This window comes from Pleurodeles waltl, chromosome 8, assembly GCF_031143425.1.
Source record: "Pleurodeles waltl isolate 20211129_DDA chromosome 8, aPleWal1.hap1.20221129, whole genome shotgun sequence".
Taxonomy (NCBI): Eukaryota; Metazoa; Chordata; class Amphibia; order Caudata; family Salamandridae; genus Pleurodeles; species Pleurodeles waltl.
Window position 1 is genome coordinate 82890595 of NC_090447.1, and position 18291 is coordinate 82908885.

Genomic DNA, 18291 nt, shown 5'->3' on the forward strand with positions numbered 1-18291 from the left:
TTCAAGCCAAGCGGACAAGTTTTTTCCTGCTATCCGTTTTTAGTTCCCTATTTAACAACATTATTTTGTTTTAATTTGCTCTTCCTAGATATTTAGTTTCAGTATCTCATATGCAATTGTTCTCAACTTTGGTATTGGTTTCTCTCCTGTGGAATGTGCAGTAACTCATTGAACTGTTCCATTATTTCTTGGCACTCAAAAGCTGGTTCAGCCGGTTCCTAGTCCTCCAGTCCTAGGTTTCTATGATCTGTTTACTTAGATGTTAGTGGGGTGCCAACATAGTCAATATCAAACTTTACCTAGAGAACAAGTTAATGCCTCGAGTCCAGTGGTTCCCCAACTTTTGACTTCTGTGGACCCCCACTTTATCATTACTGGAACCCAGGGACCCCCATTGAATCATTGTTGGAATCCAGGGACCCCCCCCCTGAGTCATTACTGGAAGCCGCGGACCACGGCCTAAACATTGTCAATGATATGAAATGTAAAACAATACACACAAATACAGAAACAAGCATTCATCCAATACATACACAAATAGCACATTTTAATTAATTTGCAAACAAATATAAATAAAACAAAATAATTTTAATAGGAAGGTTGGAGCTTTGCTAAATTCAATTGAAGCCACACATCGTCCAAACTACATTCTATGTGCTGCACTTGCACTGCTCCCACGAACCAACCTGAGGATACTAATTAAATTTTTACCCTCCAATTTCAAATTCCTTGAAATTTACAGTACATTTTAAAATTGTCAATTATACATTTAGCCACTATATTTATACACACTTTATTAATCTGTTAATATTATTTAATTTTCTAAGCAGTCGCGGCCCCCCCTGAGCAGGCTTTGTGTACCCCCACGGGTCCGCGGACCACAAGTTGGGAACCACTGCTCTAGTCTAATGTTTGTTTAAACTAAAAGGAAATATTTTAAATCATACTCTTAAACATGTGTCAAAGACTCACACAAACATTAGGTGCCCACAAGTTTCCTATTTCATTACACGTAAATTTAAAAAATACCTATGACGTCAAACACAAAAAAATATCAACTCAATAATGTACATCTAACATGTGAGAGAGCTTAATAAGCTGGTACATTTTCTTACTAAAGGCATGTCAACGCTGTTATAAAATGACAATTGCACCCCTTGTTTATTGTAACAAGCTATGTCTCACTGACCCAGTTTTTGGGGTGCCGTACCAGTTTCAATTATCAGCTCCAAACGCAGGCTTTCTGGGTACCCTCCAGAAAGAAGCAGCAGAGGGCGTGTCTGTCCAAGTAAACTAAGTCGTTTCTTTTATGGATTCAGTTAGAATTGCACTTTAACTGCTGATAAAGATTTCAACAACCACAGAAAAATAGTGTTAATTCAGAGCTTAATTTGAGCCGATATTTTCAGCTGCGACCCACAGCACTTTTTTTTATTTGGGGACAGGCACTTATTTTCCTTCATCAGATTATGACACATAGCAAGAGGGAGGAAAACACCCCCGGGGGAAATGAGCGAGGAACAAATAGACGGAAACAACACGACAGAGGGTGAAAGCAGAAGCCTGAAAGTGAGTTGAAGGGGCCGGGAGTGTTCAGTCATGAACCAAATAGACGTGAGGTGAAGGCAAGGCCACACAGCGGTTGTATTCAGCACGCGCACATACAATAGCGCCGGCTGCGGGCTACTAACACAACTTTGGGCTCCGGCACTTATTCTTTTGCAATTTAAGCACTGTATTAATTAAACAAGTGACAAAGGACCAGTGGGCACATTCACCCAAGCTTGCCTTCCATATAATATAGCAGTGCTTTCAGACAGTTGGATCTTATTTGTTTTCAAGAAAACCAATTATACTAGTACACCTGAAAATAATGTTTTTTATTTAGATGAAAGGGACTTGGTAGCATGGTGCCCTGCTCAAATATAGGGATATACCAAGACTATATAGCAGACAAGAGCCGCAAAAATATATTTGCACCTGCTGCACAATATTTTGTGTTCTTGCTTTGGTCAAATGTTACAGAACTACAGCTTCATGGTACACTATTTAGGGATATTCTTCACACCATGGTGAAATATTAATTATAATGGCAATATTCACTTAATTTCCTAATTTAATTTTATAAGAAATTCATGAAATCTATCATTAGCAACTTTGGAGTCATGCTCGTTCCAGCAGAAAGTTCCTCGCAAAGTACACTTTATTCTCATTCAAGTCTCCTCCTTGTAGCTCACAAGGGTACTTTATGCCAAGTGTGCGGTTGTGTGACAGACGTTACACAAGATACCTGCAAACCCCATTTCACTATAAAAGTGCAGTTTCACATTATTTTGTGGCACTTCAAGAAAAAAATGCACAACCTTGGAGACCCCTCTTATTATTCCTTGTAGACCAGTTCTAAGGGACATTGGGCCACATGTACGAATATTTGGAATTGCGACTTCCTAATCGTGATTCCATTCGAATCGCAATTAGGAAATCGCAATTCCAAATGTAAGAAACTCCATTGAGTTTCTTTTGCGATTCCCGGTGGGTCGCAAATAGACCTACCTCATTAATATTAATTCCACCTGGAATCGCAAAAATCACAGGGATGGTGGCCTGCTGGTGTCAGCAGACCACCATGTCTGTGATTGCATTTACATAAAGCAATCTTTTTTTTTAAGGAAAACAGGCTGCTTTTAAAAAGAAAAAATGAAACGTTTCAGTTTCATTTTCTAAGAGTGGGCAGGGGTCCGTGGGACCACTGCCTGCTCTTAAAAAACGTTTTTGCATGCATTCACAAAGGGAAGGGGTCCCTTAGGGTTCCCTTCCCCTTTGGGAATGGAACTGCGATTGTTTTGCAACCGCATTCACGGTCACAAAACAATCATACATACCATTTAGATTCGGTATTAGAGAGGGAGGCCCTGAACACGCCCTTTCCTAATACCGAATCGCGAAACCCAAATTGCGATTCGGTAACAAGTTACTAAATCGCAGTTTGGGCTTTGTATATCCCAAAAAGCATTTTTCTAGTCGCGAATGGGTCGATTCTACGAATCGGCCCGATTGTGACTAGAACAAGGCTTTGTACATGTGGCCCTTTATCCCTACTGGCCACACAGTACCTTTAGAAAGCAAAGTTATTATGATGCAATAGCCCTTCCTATGTGTTTTATGCTACTATAGAAGTTACTTCTCCTGACAGAGAACCTCATTATAAGATTATCATCATTTTGAGCCCCTGCACTGTTTTTCTTTTTCACAAATTAACCAATGGTTACTTTTTGTGGACGTGCCAAACTTGTTTGGTGGCGCAGCAATTCCCAAAGAGGGGGACAAGAAGCCACTGAATATAGCCTTAGAACCCGACGTAGCGGGCTCTACCGGCTATTAAAGGCCCGCTCACCCGCGTTAAATGCCCGAGCCGAAGGCGAGGGCATTTAACAAGGGAGAGGGACTTTAATAGCCGGTAGAGCCCGCTACGGCGGGTTCTAAGGCTATTAGAACATTCTGCCACTCAGGGCAGAATGTTCTATCAACAAAAAAAATGTTCAGGGAGCCCGAGGGGATTAAAATCCCCTCGGGCTCCGTGAGGCTTTGTTCACAGCTGTTGCTGTGAACAAAGCGAACATTGGAATGTTGGCGCTGCGGGCTTTTACCGGCCAGTAAAAGCCCGCAGCACTCCATTGTTTTCAATGAAGCCCCCAGCATTCCAATGTTCTAATACTATTTTTATCATCTGAAACATTCACATAGATCAAGATGTACTCTACCCTCCTTTCCTGTAGATGTTATGTTCTCTGGGTTCTTCTTTATACAGTCTGTTATGGAAAGGGACCGAGTCCTTGCAACAAATATAACCGATTTGGTCTTCCACTGGTTGTGTCTGGTGATTTAACTGTCACTCTGGGGTTATATTGTAATGTAATGGGAGGTGGATTTGTAGAGCTGCTTTTCACCTGTGAGGGTATCTAGGCGCTGATATTGATGGAGGTTGTGCACTCTCTGAAAGTCAATACCCCATCATCAGATTGCATCCCTGTGTTTGTGAAAAGAGCTCCAGATTGCATGACTGTGCACAATCCCCTAAGCCCCCTCTACCCCCTCAAAAGCCATTCTGTGTTTTGACTACTGATTTATCTCATTTGGTGCACTTGCTGGTTAGGTAACACATAGATTTTTTACAACCATAAGGCTCTGGTGAGTGGATACTGCTGGCCAGCACCAATATTACTAAAATGCTTCCAGCAGCACTGGTAAGGAGTCTAAGTTCAGAATCATAATGTGAAATCAGATATTTCTATTAGAGTGAGGAAAATGGAATATGATTCCCTGTGCCCCTCCTGCCTAGTTGAGGATGCACACACAGTACAGACGTCACAAATTATATTTAAAAATGCCATCTTCCATACACCATTATCCTGTGACTTAATTTAATCTGTTGCCACTTAATTGCACCGGGACGCCGTCTCATGGTGCCAGCTCGCGCAGCTGTGTCTGCACCGCCGCTGAGTGCTAGCTACCGCTTCGGGTTGCACAGCCCACCTTACAGACCCCTCCTCCAACCCAATCCTCCCCCCCTCCAACACACACCACCAGAGACTGAGCCTGGCCACATTTCAAGAAATGAGAAACAGTGACCAGCAGACGCCATCTGCTCCAGAGGAAGAGGAATGGCTTAATTAAATCCTTTCTGGTGGAAACCTTAATGGGGTCGTCCTCTTCCTGCTCCAGGGCCTGTGATTTCCTCTGAGAAATAAAGGCAATGGCCCTGGGTATAAAATGTTTACAGAGAATGCTAATAAACAACAAAATGTAGCATTGTTCTTTATTCATGCACTGATTATTTGGAGCACCCTCCCGTGGTTAGAAAGAGCCTCTTCTAGGACGGGGCAGAAAGCCAGGGCTCGTAAAACATAGCACCCTTTGAAAAAGCTTTGGTTCAAGAGGAACATTGCTATTTTCATAATTCTCTGTTCACAAAATTATACTGGTAAATCAAACCTCAGAATGCCAGTGCCCTGCAGCTCACAGTTTCATTTCAGAAACTTTCAGGTAAGTAACTCTTGGAATGAAGGTCCATTGCCACTCCAAACTAGTAAATGAATTCTGTAAACCCACCCTTGGCCTCCACCTCCCTGCCTTTTGAAAACTTCGCATTTCTGGCAAACTCATTCTGTCTTAAAATCCCACATGAAACAAGTCAGTCGTCTGAGTTACTTAATTTGCGTTCCTTAAGAGACCATCCTTCATTCTGACTCTGCTAATGCTTCTCACATCTCTTCAAAGCCCATCTACTTCCTGATACCATCTACTATAGCTCTTCTCTGCTTCCCCAGCCCCCCTCAGACAGACAAGTCCCACACATTCCTCACTGAAGGATGCTGGTGTCATCACTGGTGAAATTAAGGGTCACATGTTTCAATCTTTCACGCAGCTCAGAAAGCCACCTTGCTGTGCTGCGCGTTGTGAAAGGGAACGGACAGCAATGTGCGGTTTATCATAATACGGTGCGTTCCTGTCCTTTCGTTGCCCTGGCATCCTATTGACTGCCTAGCACCAACACCGGCCCCGTTGCGCCATAGTGCAAGGGTGTCTGCGCTGAAGGAAGGATTATTTTTGTGCAAGAAGAGACACCTTCCTGCACAAAAATAATCATCAGAGGCATTTTCTTTTAAGTTTGCTGCATTCTGAAAAATATATTTCTCCTTGTTGCATCTCTCCTGGGAAGGCAAAGTATTTGGACGCATTCCCAGATTTACTAGTAGTGGTAAATCTGGGAATGTGCCAAAATCCATGTGTGGTTGCGTGGGGACACCAACGCTCCACCCATGGAACACATCTCTTGGGTACAGTAATGCAAGCCAGCGATTTGCACTGCCCTGTGTTACTCCAGATGTATCAAGCCACTCAGGGCCAGGCAAGGTGGCCTTGCATGGCTTGATAAATCTCACTTAGGTTTTGCTTCATCCTTGTGCCCCTTGAGTGATGCAAATTTGATGCAAAACCCTTGATAAACATGGCCGTAAGTGTGTTATCACCTCAATTTGAAAACTAGTACTGCGATTCTGTGTGCAAGTGCAGAACACACTTCAATATCCCTATTATTTAATTTGGACTGGAGTATTCTTCCAAATGATCTCACACGAAAATGGGATATGAACTTCTCACTCACTTCCTGGAAAAAACTGGCCCTTCTTCAACAGTGTTAATGACATATTCTGGGGACAGAGTGTGAGGCTGTTGTGTGCAGGCCCTACTGACTACACAATTCTTTTCCATGCATTAGTAGTGGGGCTTCCCATTTTCCACACTGACAATTCAGCACCTTTGAGATTTGTTTATTAATGTATTTGTTTTTTTAGGGGTACAAACAACAGGGGGAATTCCAGAGTGCTTAGATGGGCTAATGGCACTTTTATCAGAGCACAGCTGCTACAGAAATGACGTTTGAGGGTGATATACTTATGAACAGTGCAGTGAAAGAAGGGGAAGTGGCTGGTAATTGATTTAGATGGAACAGATGTGGAAGTTATGGTGCACTGTCGCACTGTGTGCTATGGTGCATCCCTAAGTGTGGGTGCGGGGAGCAGACCAGGACAGTATGCTGTATCAGAGCGAATGTGGTATTCCCAATGCAGGCGCGATCCGACACCTGTGCTGGTAACAGTACATTAGTGACAAGCGCACTGGGTGTTTCAAGCTTCAGGTATACCTTTCACTGCAGGTAGCAACACAGCCTCTGTTTCAGGGTCACAGTTCCCCTGCAGGCAGATGTAGTGACTGTCTGCATCCATGGAGAATGCATGGCACCACCATACCCCATCATAAAGGGCATCCTTCGCTGTGCACCGACTGTACACCTACTTTATGTGGCACACAGTAAGTGCAAGCGTTAATAACATCTTTGTCTCTGTGTCCACATCAGTATTATGGCGTGGTCACAAACACAAAAGGACTCCCTCATGCAAATGAGTGAATGTTCCCTTAGCACTGACATGATCCATATTACAGAAGGGGCCACACAAGCGTGGTTCCTTTAAAGATATCATCGGGTCCTGGATGTGCAATAAGCAGGTGCAAATGCAGGTTGCGCCCCTGGAGAACTATGTATAATAGTACAACCCCAGGTTGATGGATGGAGACAGGAAGAGATGAAAGGAGACCAGGTTGAGTCTTCTATGCGACTGTCCACTAATGCGTAACAAGATGGCAAAGCCCTTTTACAGACCCATGAGTACTGATGCACTATTTGTGGTGTTAGGACGTGATATTGACCACTCACAAACATCTGACCACACAGCATGGCTATTATTTATACGTAAGCATGTAAGAAGTACAACCGATTATCACTGCATGACGTCTGAAAGAAGAGCCTAGAAGTTTTTATTGTGCACTTAAAAATGTCCACAGAAGAGGAGAAGCTGCGTGAGAGGTTAGATAATGCCCTGGCCCACCTCCTGTAATACCATTGTTTTTATATTTTAGTGATGTTGCAGTGGAGCTCCCTTTCACATTGATGCACCCAAAGCCAACAGAAGAGCCTTTGAATAGGGATGGTGAGTCTTGCTTTCTTTATCTGAAATTATCCATGTCTGACCATAGCTTGATCTACCCTGTGTGTGAGAGGGAAGCTTACATGGTGTGCAAATGCAGAGTTCTAAGAATGATCATGTAAATACAGGGCACACTTACAAAAATGGGGCTGTAATTGCAGGACTCTGTAGTAAACAGGGTAAAGTCAATGTAGGATGTGGCAATGAAAATGATATAAATACAAGAGTCAGTGGTAAAAATGATAAGGTAAAAGCAGGACTTAATCATACAAATGATGGTGTACAGGCACACTTATCAGAATGATGTGAAAATGGAGGACTGAGTTTTGAAAATGATGATGTAAATGCAGCATTCAGTGGAAAAACGATCAAACAGACACAGAAGCTGTGAGCATATAAGCGAGTTACAACAATCTAGTGGATTCCACACATTTATAGAAGTGTGAGCTGCACTAAAACTCTGTTTAGGGTAAAGTATTCATATTCACTGGTATAAATGATTCGATTTATGAATGATGCTGAATAGCCACCGTCACAAATGCAGATACCCTGATAAATCATTTGTAAAAACAAACAGTGTGTGTGTGTGTGTGTGTGTGTGTGTGTGTAAGTGTATAGGGTGTGAGGGGCTCAATCTTACAATGGTCCAGATCCTTATAACTTTGTGGTGCTCTAAGTTTCAATAAAATTAGACATCTGGGGGTGCAAATGACTGGTAGTTTAGACCTGTAGTATCAGGACCTGAAGAGTGTCTGAGGACATGTTTCCAGTGAAAGTCCACCAAATGGGTGTATTTTGGAATTACGCAGTGTTAGTGGTAGCAACGTGGGTGTTTTCAGTAAGTAGGTGGGGCAAGCCATTGGGAAGATGGTAAATATCCACAGCATCAACATCTCCTTTGGTATTCACAACCCTTGCTAATGCCATATTACACCCACCCTGTGCATCTACTCTTAGTGGCAACTAGACTGGTGGAAGTGTATGAAATCTGTGTGACCATCACGCAAACAAGCCAGTCACTCACAAATGTGACTGTGCTTGAGCGTTGACAAACACACAGAGGATTCCTTCCCTGCAACACCCACTCCCCAATCATAATTTACTCACACACAATAATGCACTCGTAAACATGGATATTTATGAATGTAAATCAGATTGCATTGTGAACAAGGCCCCATGGCATACACCACTGATTCAAATGCATCATATTATCATCCATGGAGATGTACAGCCAAAGACTTCATTTACAACCCTTTTTGGGCAGATTTTCCAGTTACTCATTTAAAGTTAGGTGTAGCAACATAAGTCATCCCTGGTTTGACCACTGGGAATTAAGTATTGTCCCACAAAGCTGCCTCTTGTCAATATTGTTCACACCCAACGTCTGCGAAGAAATGCAGGGGCAAGTGTGCAGATTGCTTGCAAATACATCTCAAACAGTCACAAAAATGAGTAAAATAGTACCAGGGCCTGAATTATAGATTAGGGGCACTGTCCCTGTTTGTGTCATGGTGCACCTTTAACTTTTCCGAAAGAGCACTGTTCTAAATGCAGATGTGAACTTGCGTCTGCACTCTAAACAGTGCATTAGTGAAACGAAGGATTAATGGAAGTTGGGAGCAGCCCCCCCAGGCAGGTGCTGTATGTAATGGCCTTGAGACCCTCACAGGTGAGTAGCTGCGCTTTACAAAAACTGATTGATTGGTTTATTGAATGGGGGATGCTTAGGGCCCTTGGTACCCACTTGACCCTGGCCCAAGGGGTGCCCTCAGGGCACATTGGCCGTGCACCACCTCATATGTGGACCACAATCTGTATGCCTCCCGACAGCTTTCTTTCCTCTGAGCTCGCATCTGTTTGTGGACACAAAAGCAAAGGGTTCCCTCATTTGCATGGGCCACACCCCCAAGAAATCTCGAGAATGTCCCTTTGTTGCTGGTCCAGAGTACGCAGAAGGGGCTGTACACACATTTGACTTCCCATCTGTAAATATCAAGTGCACCAAGGCTGGAAAAAGTGGGCGCAAATGCCTTTTCCTCTCCTGTGGCACAATTGTTAGGGCTACACATTTTAGGAATTCTTAAACATTTTCCAGGCCACTCCAGTGAACCAGCACCTATCACAGGTTTCCAGGTTTACATCAGGAAAATGTTTGTAAATTAAATTTTCAGATGCACAGATACCCAAATAAGTCTTTTCACGTGAAACAAAAATCAGAGCAAGTGCAAATGTAGCTACTTTTATTTTTCTTATACTTCTTGGAAAGTAGTATATTTTCATCCACGGAAACCCCCCTTTTCCCACATCCGTACCATGTCTGGGGCTGGTTTCTTTCCCTCCCTACCTATAGCAGGAATAAGTCTGACAATTTCAGTGTGGAAAGGAATCACAGCAGGTTTGTGAGAGTGTATTCGTGAGTATGCTAAAGTACCGGGGATTTCTGTGTGAGAAAACCCCCATCACTCACAGAAGTAAATTCAAACATTCACTTTGTTTTCAGTGGTGGTGATGGAAGTGGGTTCTTAAAATGGAAAAATATTTGCCATGACTCAAAAAAACATTTAAGCATAATTTGCACCTTAACTCTGTATTCAGGAGGATTTTTAGGCCAGTTGTCCGCCACATATTGCAATTCCCTTATATTTTATTGCATAGCACTTTACATTTCTGAAACTCCCCCCAAAATAGTAAAAAAATAAAAAAATATTATGCGTGAGCTGATAGCACATACGATTACTCTTCTCTCTGCAAATGAGGGCCAGTGTGAAGATGTGCCACAATTTGGCATAACCTAGCAATTTAGAGGACGAGAAGAGATTAAAGAACATCTCACAGTGGTGTCATAGGTAAGGTGAAAACATAGTAGTCGACGAGGTATGAGTTCTTTTGTCACATGTATGATCCCAAAGCTCCTGAGAGGTAGGTACTTTGATGCATTCATCACTGCAACAATCGCTGCTTATAGGCCAGTGATGAAAAAATCCAAAAGGATAAATGGGTTTCCAAAAGCGGAATATTAAGCTAAACAAGCCCTCACTCCTGTTGTTGTGATTCGAAATTAAGGCCCATATTTACACTTTTTTGCGCCGCATTTTCATAATTTTTTGACACGAAAGCAGCGCAAACTTACAAATCACAATTATGGGCATGATTTATACTTTTTTTGCACCGCATTTCCGTCATTTGTTACGCAAAAACGGTGCAAACTTACAATTTGTAACTGAATTTTGTAAGTTATTGCCACTTTTGCGTCAAAAAATGACGCGAAAGCGGGGCAAAAAAGTATAAATATGGCCTAAATTGGGGTTGGATCAGGTGCTTGATAAAATCCATTGCAGGAATCTGCCTCATGTTACCACCTCGAAGGACGCTAGCTAGAGGGGGCCAGATTACAACAAATAGTTCAAAATACGCCTTTCTCACTGGGATAAAGAGGGGACCTGAAAGATAAGGTGTAATTTCCATGGGTTCCCAAAAATCTATGCGCTGCTTTTGGTTGTATCAGCTTTTGGCTGTACCATGTTTGCACGACTTTAACTGTCCATGTGACTCTTAAAAAGTAAGCTTAATGCAAAGATATTTTGGAGCAAATGCCGAGCACCATTTAATGATCACACTGACATTCGGGGACCTATGGAGAAATTGCTTTGAGGTGCTGTGACTTATTCTTGTAGCCCTCGTGACTTACTCCCGACTTTCTCCTGAAGTCGGGGAGTAACCATAAACACCAACCTTTGGACCCTATTAGAGTTTTATAATTTGTTTATTACCTGTGCCTTCATATATGGGCTTTAAATTGGCCAGGCCATGCAGTTCCTCCATTTTACCCATCGCTGCCTTTGTTGTAACTTTAGAGGCTCGTTATAGTTCTATCACAGTCTCGTCATTTCAGAACTGGAGCATCTTCAATATCTTATACAAAGAAGCCATTGCTGTTCTTGTTTATCTCAGGCAACTAACAGCCATTGACAAAGCCAAGAGTCCTGCCTTGTTCTAGGTGTAATGTCAGTTGTTGTATTACATATCTGGATTCTATGATAGAAAGAAGCAGGAAAGTACCAGTCGGGCGACACACTTTGCAAAGCACAGATTTTTAGCTTACATGTTTTTAAGCCACGCCCTTAATATCATCAGTCACGCCCCTTTTTGGGGAAACCCCCTAACTTTAAGCCCTGTATCATATGACAGAAGGTTAATTCTCTCCATGATAGCAACTTTTGCCGCAAATGAGATAAGATTCTACTCAAATATTGGCATTCGTAAAATTAAGCAAAATACAATTTCTTTACTGAAAAATAAACCGATTAAAATTGTTGACAAAAATACGGATATTTGCTCTGTCAATGGGAATGTTTTTGATTTGTTTCCTAGTGTGTAATGGTAAATTGTGTTTAGTTCCAGAGAACGAGGCTCCGGTGGACACGAACCTGATTGAATTCGATACGAAGTAAGCGGGGCTTTTCCAATCTACTTGTCCTGTCTTCTGCTCGTTGTGAATAACTCATCGAGTTATGCTTATAAACCGCTCCGATAGCACTGTGTGCATGCCCCCCTTTACGTCTTCTCCATTGGTTCGGTCTTTTTCTGCATGATCTCAACGTTTTGCATGCATTGTAGGCAAAGTGGAAAGGACAAAGTATGGTCTTTGCTATTCCTGAAATGTTTTTTCATTTTACCCTGGCCTTGAGTATTAATACATTAGATGATATGATCTAGTTTTCTGCGCGCAGTGTATGTTAACTTGAAGTTTAATATTGTTAGACTAGGCAAGAGCGCCCCCAAGTGGATATTTTGTGCAGACTTTCCTGCCAACACAGCATTATTTACCTCAAAATGTCTATAAAATATAGCAGCTAGTAATAAGGTATGAATGTAGATATTTGGATAAATATATAAACATGCTAATTATTACAATTGTGGAGTGTTTGGAAGGGCAAGGCCTCCAGTGGACCATGACTCGTGATGCTCTCTTCTCTCCCAGGAAATTTATTACCATGATACGCTTTGTGCATCTCCATGTGCGGTTTTTGCTCTGGCATTTTTTATATGTATTTGGTTATTTTTTAAACTTTTTAACCAAAATCATGATGGAAGAGGTAACTTTTGAGCAGTAAGGAAAATCCCATTAAAGATAATTCATAACCGTTAACCGAGGAGTTGTTTGCCTGTTAAATCATTGTAACACGCAGTCTGTGAGGGCATTTTTTAATTTTTTTAAATTCTGCTGCGCTGTGGTCGTAACGTGGAATGTGACCTGTGCACTGCGGTAACGTGTACTGCAGTTGCTCTTCGTTTATCTTATTTTAATGTATTTTATTGTTATGATTATTTTATTTCATTTTAATTTATTTTGTTCCGATTTCACGAACATCATTTTAATTAAACAAAGCACAATGCCAACAATGTCACAGTGATGAAGAAGCACATATTTTCTGCGTACCACATATATCTAGGAAATATTTTTCAGATTTCATGGGCCCTCGTGAAATATCAGTATTGACGCTACTGTATTTTATGCAACAAATGCCCCCAAACATCATGGTTGTATGTACTGGCAAGATGCCTTCCATTCCACTCATTTTAGCTTGTCTGTGCCATTCCAGAAGGGAAAGAAAGGGTAAATCAACGATGGTCCAAATGAGACGTTCTGACCCCAACTGCTAGGCCAAGTGCCTTATTTACAGGATCTGATGTAACCACAGTCTTCAAGAATGTAAATGCAGACCTTTAGAGATCTGTGAGGACATGTTACACCAGAGCAGTGAAGATATAAACCCACTTCTGTTGTAGTAAATATGCTTGCTTCTGAAAGGAATATGTTAAATCAAATGTTCAGTCATTTTGGTATTGGCTGTGCTTTGCTGATTCTATAATGCAACAGTAGAGTTGCCGTACTGCACCGACATGCTGCAGAAGTGAAGACACAACAAATTGTTCTACTTTGCCGAATCAGTAAATAACAAATCCCTTTTAATTTAAGAGGTTAATAAAGGGAGGATGTTGGGATCTGATTTTGCATAAGGGCATCAAAGACAGTGATCTTGAATTCAGAGGGATGTGGTATGAGCTGACCACACCATTGTGTAACATAAACAAACTAGAGGTGCAGTACAGGTTTGATGGATCAAGGACTATTTCCTGAGGTTTATACATTTGCTTTTCAAACCTGCTGGTTAGAGCTAGGTGAAATTACCACAGGATAGGTTTGCAGTGTTCGCTGGTCCAGCAGAAATTGCAGATTCCATGGCTACTGGTTATTCCTAGGTGGCCTTGTTGAAATTCCACAGAGATCTTCAATGCTCTGCCTTTTGTAACCCTCAGGTCAAGATTATTGTGGTTGTGCACATCCATAGAAATGTGGATTGGCCAAATTCTCCCAATAAGAACTATACATGTACCTGCTGAATACACCACAATTGAGCATAAAATAAAGATGCTAGTGTGCCAAATAATCACCTTCTTAAAGGCACTACCTTAAAGGATTACTTTCTTTGACTATTTGCTAACAAGAATATGCAGCCTTTTACTTTATAACTTGACTGGTTTCATGGTTCTTTAAGGACACTTTAGTTTCTCCTCTGAGGTCACTTTCTGTTTCAAGATTTTGTCACGTCACAACATGGAGGCCATTCTAAGTTAGGAGAATTCTAACAAACAAAGGTTGGGCATACAAATAAATGGACAGACGTTTTGATTTTGAATTCCAGCGAAATTAAAATATTAGTATCGAGGATCAACAAATTTTATATCTGAAAGATATCAAGTCAGTCAAATACAACTGTGCAAACAAATTGGTAATCCATATATCTATAGCTTACAAAAGAAACACATGCAAAAGAAGTGTATTCTGTTAAATTGCCTTTTTAGGCCCAATATTGAATGTCAATTCCCTTTCTTTGTGTATTTTTAGTGATGACGACATTGTATTTGAAGATTTTGCTCGTCAGCGACTGAAAGGAATGAAAGACGACAAGGAAGAAGACGAAGAAGGGCCAAACTCGCCGCAGATGAATGACCGATAGGCAGGGTCCCTTTTTAACTTTGTCGTGTAATACATGTGCACTAGGCTTCGTGTTCGCGTTTTAACAGGGGCCGGTGAAGAACCTAGATTAGGGCAGCAATTATAACCTTACTGCTGTGCTCTAAGTGTCACTCTGCATCTCGCTACATACAGTGCGTTAGATATCAGTTCCATTGGCAGTGTGTAAAGAAAAGAAGACGTTGTACAGCAATGAGTTACCAAACCTTGTACTACAGGCGAAATAGTACTACTTTTGTACGACTTAAATCATTGATGCATTTTGTACTACCAGTATTAACAGTTCTCCATAAAATAACTACTGCGTTACCACTTCTAGAAGTTTGGGAGGAATGAAAAGTATGTTTTCCCTTTCATGATATTTGTTTAGCCTTCATCTCAAAATGGCCGCTAGGCAGGAACTGCAAGTCTTGATTGAAGATGAAAGACATTTCTCCCACCTTCCCTCTGATATCATCTGGTGTATCTTTAATTTTGTCTCTATTCCTTTTACTCTGTATTTGACAGCCTAGCATTCTCTCCACCTTGCCCTCCACCTCTTTCTTAATCTGCTTTCATATGTGTATAGGATACAAGGAAAGGCATTACGTTGCCTTTCCACCTCATCGTGGCTGGGTTCATTTTGAACCTCCAGCCTCATCCATATTTCTTTTATATAGTTGTTGTTACTGTTGAGTAAGAGGTGGAATGTCACATTCTAGTGTTGGAGTGTTGCAATCACAAGCCAGTTGCAACCAATCACTAAGATGAAACATTTTATTACATTGTAATACAATGGTTGTAGTAGTGTTAGATTTGGGTATAAAACACCAAAGGCATGTTAGGGGCTGATGCACAAAGGCATTTTTGAGTATGTGAAGCAGTACAACTGGAGTAGCTCTTCCTATATACTCATGAATTCCTTTGTAAATCAGTCTCAACATGTCAAATGTCCTAGTGGTAAAAGTGCAAAAAAGGCAAAGTTTTTTCTGTTTGCACAATTTGTATATAAGTATTCCACAAGTGTTCCCATTTCACATATTTGGCACCACTTCACAAAGGTATCTAAGGGTATGTGAAGTAGTACTACAGGAGTACTAATTCACATACTCATAAATGCCTTTGGAATCAGCCCCACCTTCAATAGGTCATGTTAGTACCAATAATTGTCACTTCTGAGCCAAAATAGGATTTAAGGTCCAATGGTCAATAGACTTAGAGCCTGATTTAGATTTAGACAGATGGGTTACTGCGTCACATAACCTGTCCGCTGAAATATAAAGCCCATTGTATCCTATTTGATTTATATTTTGGCAGACAGGCTGTTCGTCACTGTTGTAAGGGACTAACCTGTCTGCCGAATTCTAAATCAGGCCTTAAGTCTTCATCAATAAACACGAACTAAGAAACAAACCTGGATACACTTGGCAAGCCTCTAAATGTGGAAAGAATAGCATTCCCAATCCCTGTCTGTCAAGTTTCTACAAACAAGGAGTAAAGAGTACGATCTGGAGATGCGTAATGCCTCACAGGTCGTTCAATATATTTTCCTCATATCTCCGGGCATCTATGCTGCTCCTAAAGTACAGGCAAAATACCATCTTGTGTATGACTTTGGATTTAAAATAATGTAAATGGAGGGTTTGGTTAACCTACCCTCATCAAAGTGCATGCTGAGGGGTTTCTGGGAGTTATATACAGATCTTTATTGTTATGGAGGAAGGCTGACAAGTTAAACTCTTGACAGTTTCATGACCAGCAGTTTTGATATTTGTGTGATGGTCTTATACCCCACTTAGGTTACACACACTTGCAAGAAAAATACGACATGCATAAAATATACGTAAGACAAATAAAAGGCTGAAGAAATCACTTCTTTCATTCAGATGATAATATTAAGATAATATTGATTCAAAGGAAAAAAGAAAGATAGAAAATGACGTCAAGACCAATTCAAAAGGAAGCGTTAAAGAAAATAAGCACAGGAAAAAAACAAAAAGAAAACCACTTTTCTAGGTGAGCGTTGATCAAGATATCCAATCCCACCGGTGATGGCCCAGAATGATAATGACTGTACTTCAGAATTCAGTTTGAAAAGGCCGCACAGGAGCAAATATTGCTTATGTGCATCTACATATATAATTGGTGTAGGACAACCAGGGACTGATTCTCAGACTGCACCTTTTAGTATGTTTTGTGGTGCTACGAAACGTACTACAAAATGTAAGTTTTGCCTATACTCAAGAGTGTGGAATTCTCCCCTCTGACTGCGGAGTTTCTGCATATGTAAATATACATTTTAGTTGTAAATGTAGGAGGGACACACAGGAGTGGGTGGGAAAAGGGGCAGACTCTCTAAAGAAGATGGGATTAGGGAGGAGTAAGTGGGGTATAGGAGGGGACATCACCCACCCACACAAGAGTAAGTGCACTGCTTTACTCTGGGGGTAGAGACATGTAACGTAAACTTTTGTTGGAAGTTTGCATTCAGAGTTTATGAATACTGCAAGTAATAAACTTACTACAAAGTGTAAACTTACTCAAAAGTGTAACTTACCATTGTGAATAAGGCTATTTATGCACACAATATAGTCAAAACATTGTCAGGGTATGAAAACACGACATATGTGACCTTATCAAATGTTATCATTAGATTCAGGACTCATATTTAGATATGAATGTAGTGTATGCTAAGATCTCCTTTTGATGTTTTAGAGTATGTTATCTTGGGTTGTCAAATAAAATGTATATTTCCACATATGTATATAAGGCCATAAGAAGTGGGAGTTAATGTTTGTGTCCGCTTCCATTTCAATACTCCAGAAATATTCAATACATTTTATTTTCACTCAGTGTGTCTACCTGCTCTCCCTGATGCATTTCAGGGAGGGTGTGCATATGTTTTTTTTGCAGTTGGCTTTGATCACTGGTTTTGATTTAAAGCGATTAAGCTTCAGAACGTTTCTATTTGCACTGTAAGTCTCAAGGCAAACACAAAAAGATTTTCTGGTTCCATCACAATGCAAGTATCTGAATACTTAGAAGGCACAAGTGTTTATGAATTACATCTAAATGCCAAAATGTGATTCATATGTGCATCCCATATGTGCAGAGCTATAAATGCAAAGGGCGTCATAACATTTTCCAGTAACATAAAATGGATTATTTTTTAACAGCAAAGGCAAATTATGAGTTATCTATGATGCATTAACGTTGTTTTACAGACTGTTTTCCTGAATTAAACACATGAGCTCTAGTGGAACTATCTAATAATTTAAGAGCTATCACAAATAATATAGGAGGGAGAGCAACATTTTTTGAGTTATGGCAATAGATAGATAATAATCCACAATTTGGCCGATTTGTTAAGATACAGAGTTGACATTGTGAATTAAAAATGTTATCCAGCCTTTTCAAAGTTATTATTCATCCTTATGAAAAAGGTTCCCCATTTCATCTGAAAGCAACACGCAGAACGGTTAAGAAAAATAAAAGTTTGAAGTACTACTTCAATGATGAAATATTTCTTCTGTATTAAAATATTTTCTACATAGTAGAAGAAAGTAAATGTATATTATCCTAAAACAGTGTTCCACCTTATCAAATAACTTAATGGGAAAATCTGTGTAGAGATTGTATCCAGGGTCTTGGCCTTCCAAAGTTTGTTGATGAAGACACTTAATTTATCTGAGTTGGATGTGTGTGTGGCAGAGCCCACTCATTCTTCCA

At 40.7% G+C, this 18291-nt stretch overlaps 1 protein-coding gene across 4 annotated transcripts in view; it reads left to right on the forward strand.

The window, feature by feature from the left end:
• The window catches only part of LOC138249738 (beta-arrestin-1), a 702383-nt gene extending 684340 nt beyond the window's left edge, over nt 1–18043 (forward strand). For 2 of the 4 annotated variants that reach the window (XM_069203796.1, XM_069203794.1), the window contains exons 14-16: nt 7477–7547; nt 11940–11991; nt 14455–18043. In XM_069203796.1, coding sequence (XP_069059897.1) covers nt 7477–7547; nt 11940–11991; nt 14455–14566 — 235 coding nt within the window. In that variant the 3' untranslated portion in view covers nt 14567–18043. The remainder of the gene's footprint in view (nt 1–7476; nt 7548–11939; nt 11992–14454) is intronic. The other 2 variants (XM_069203797.1, XM_069203795.1) reach the window with 1 other exon arrangement.
• Nucleotides 18044–18291: the final 248 nt, after the last annotated feature.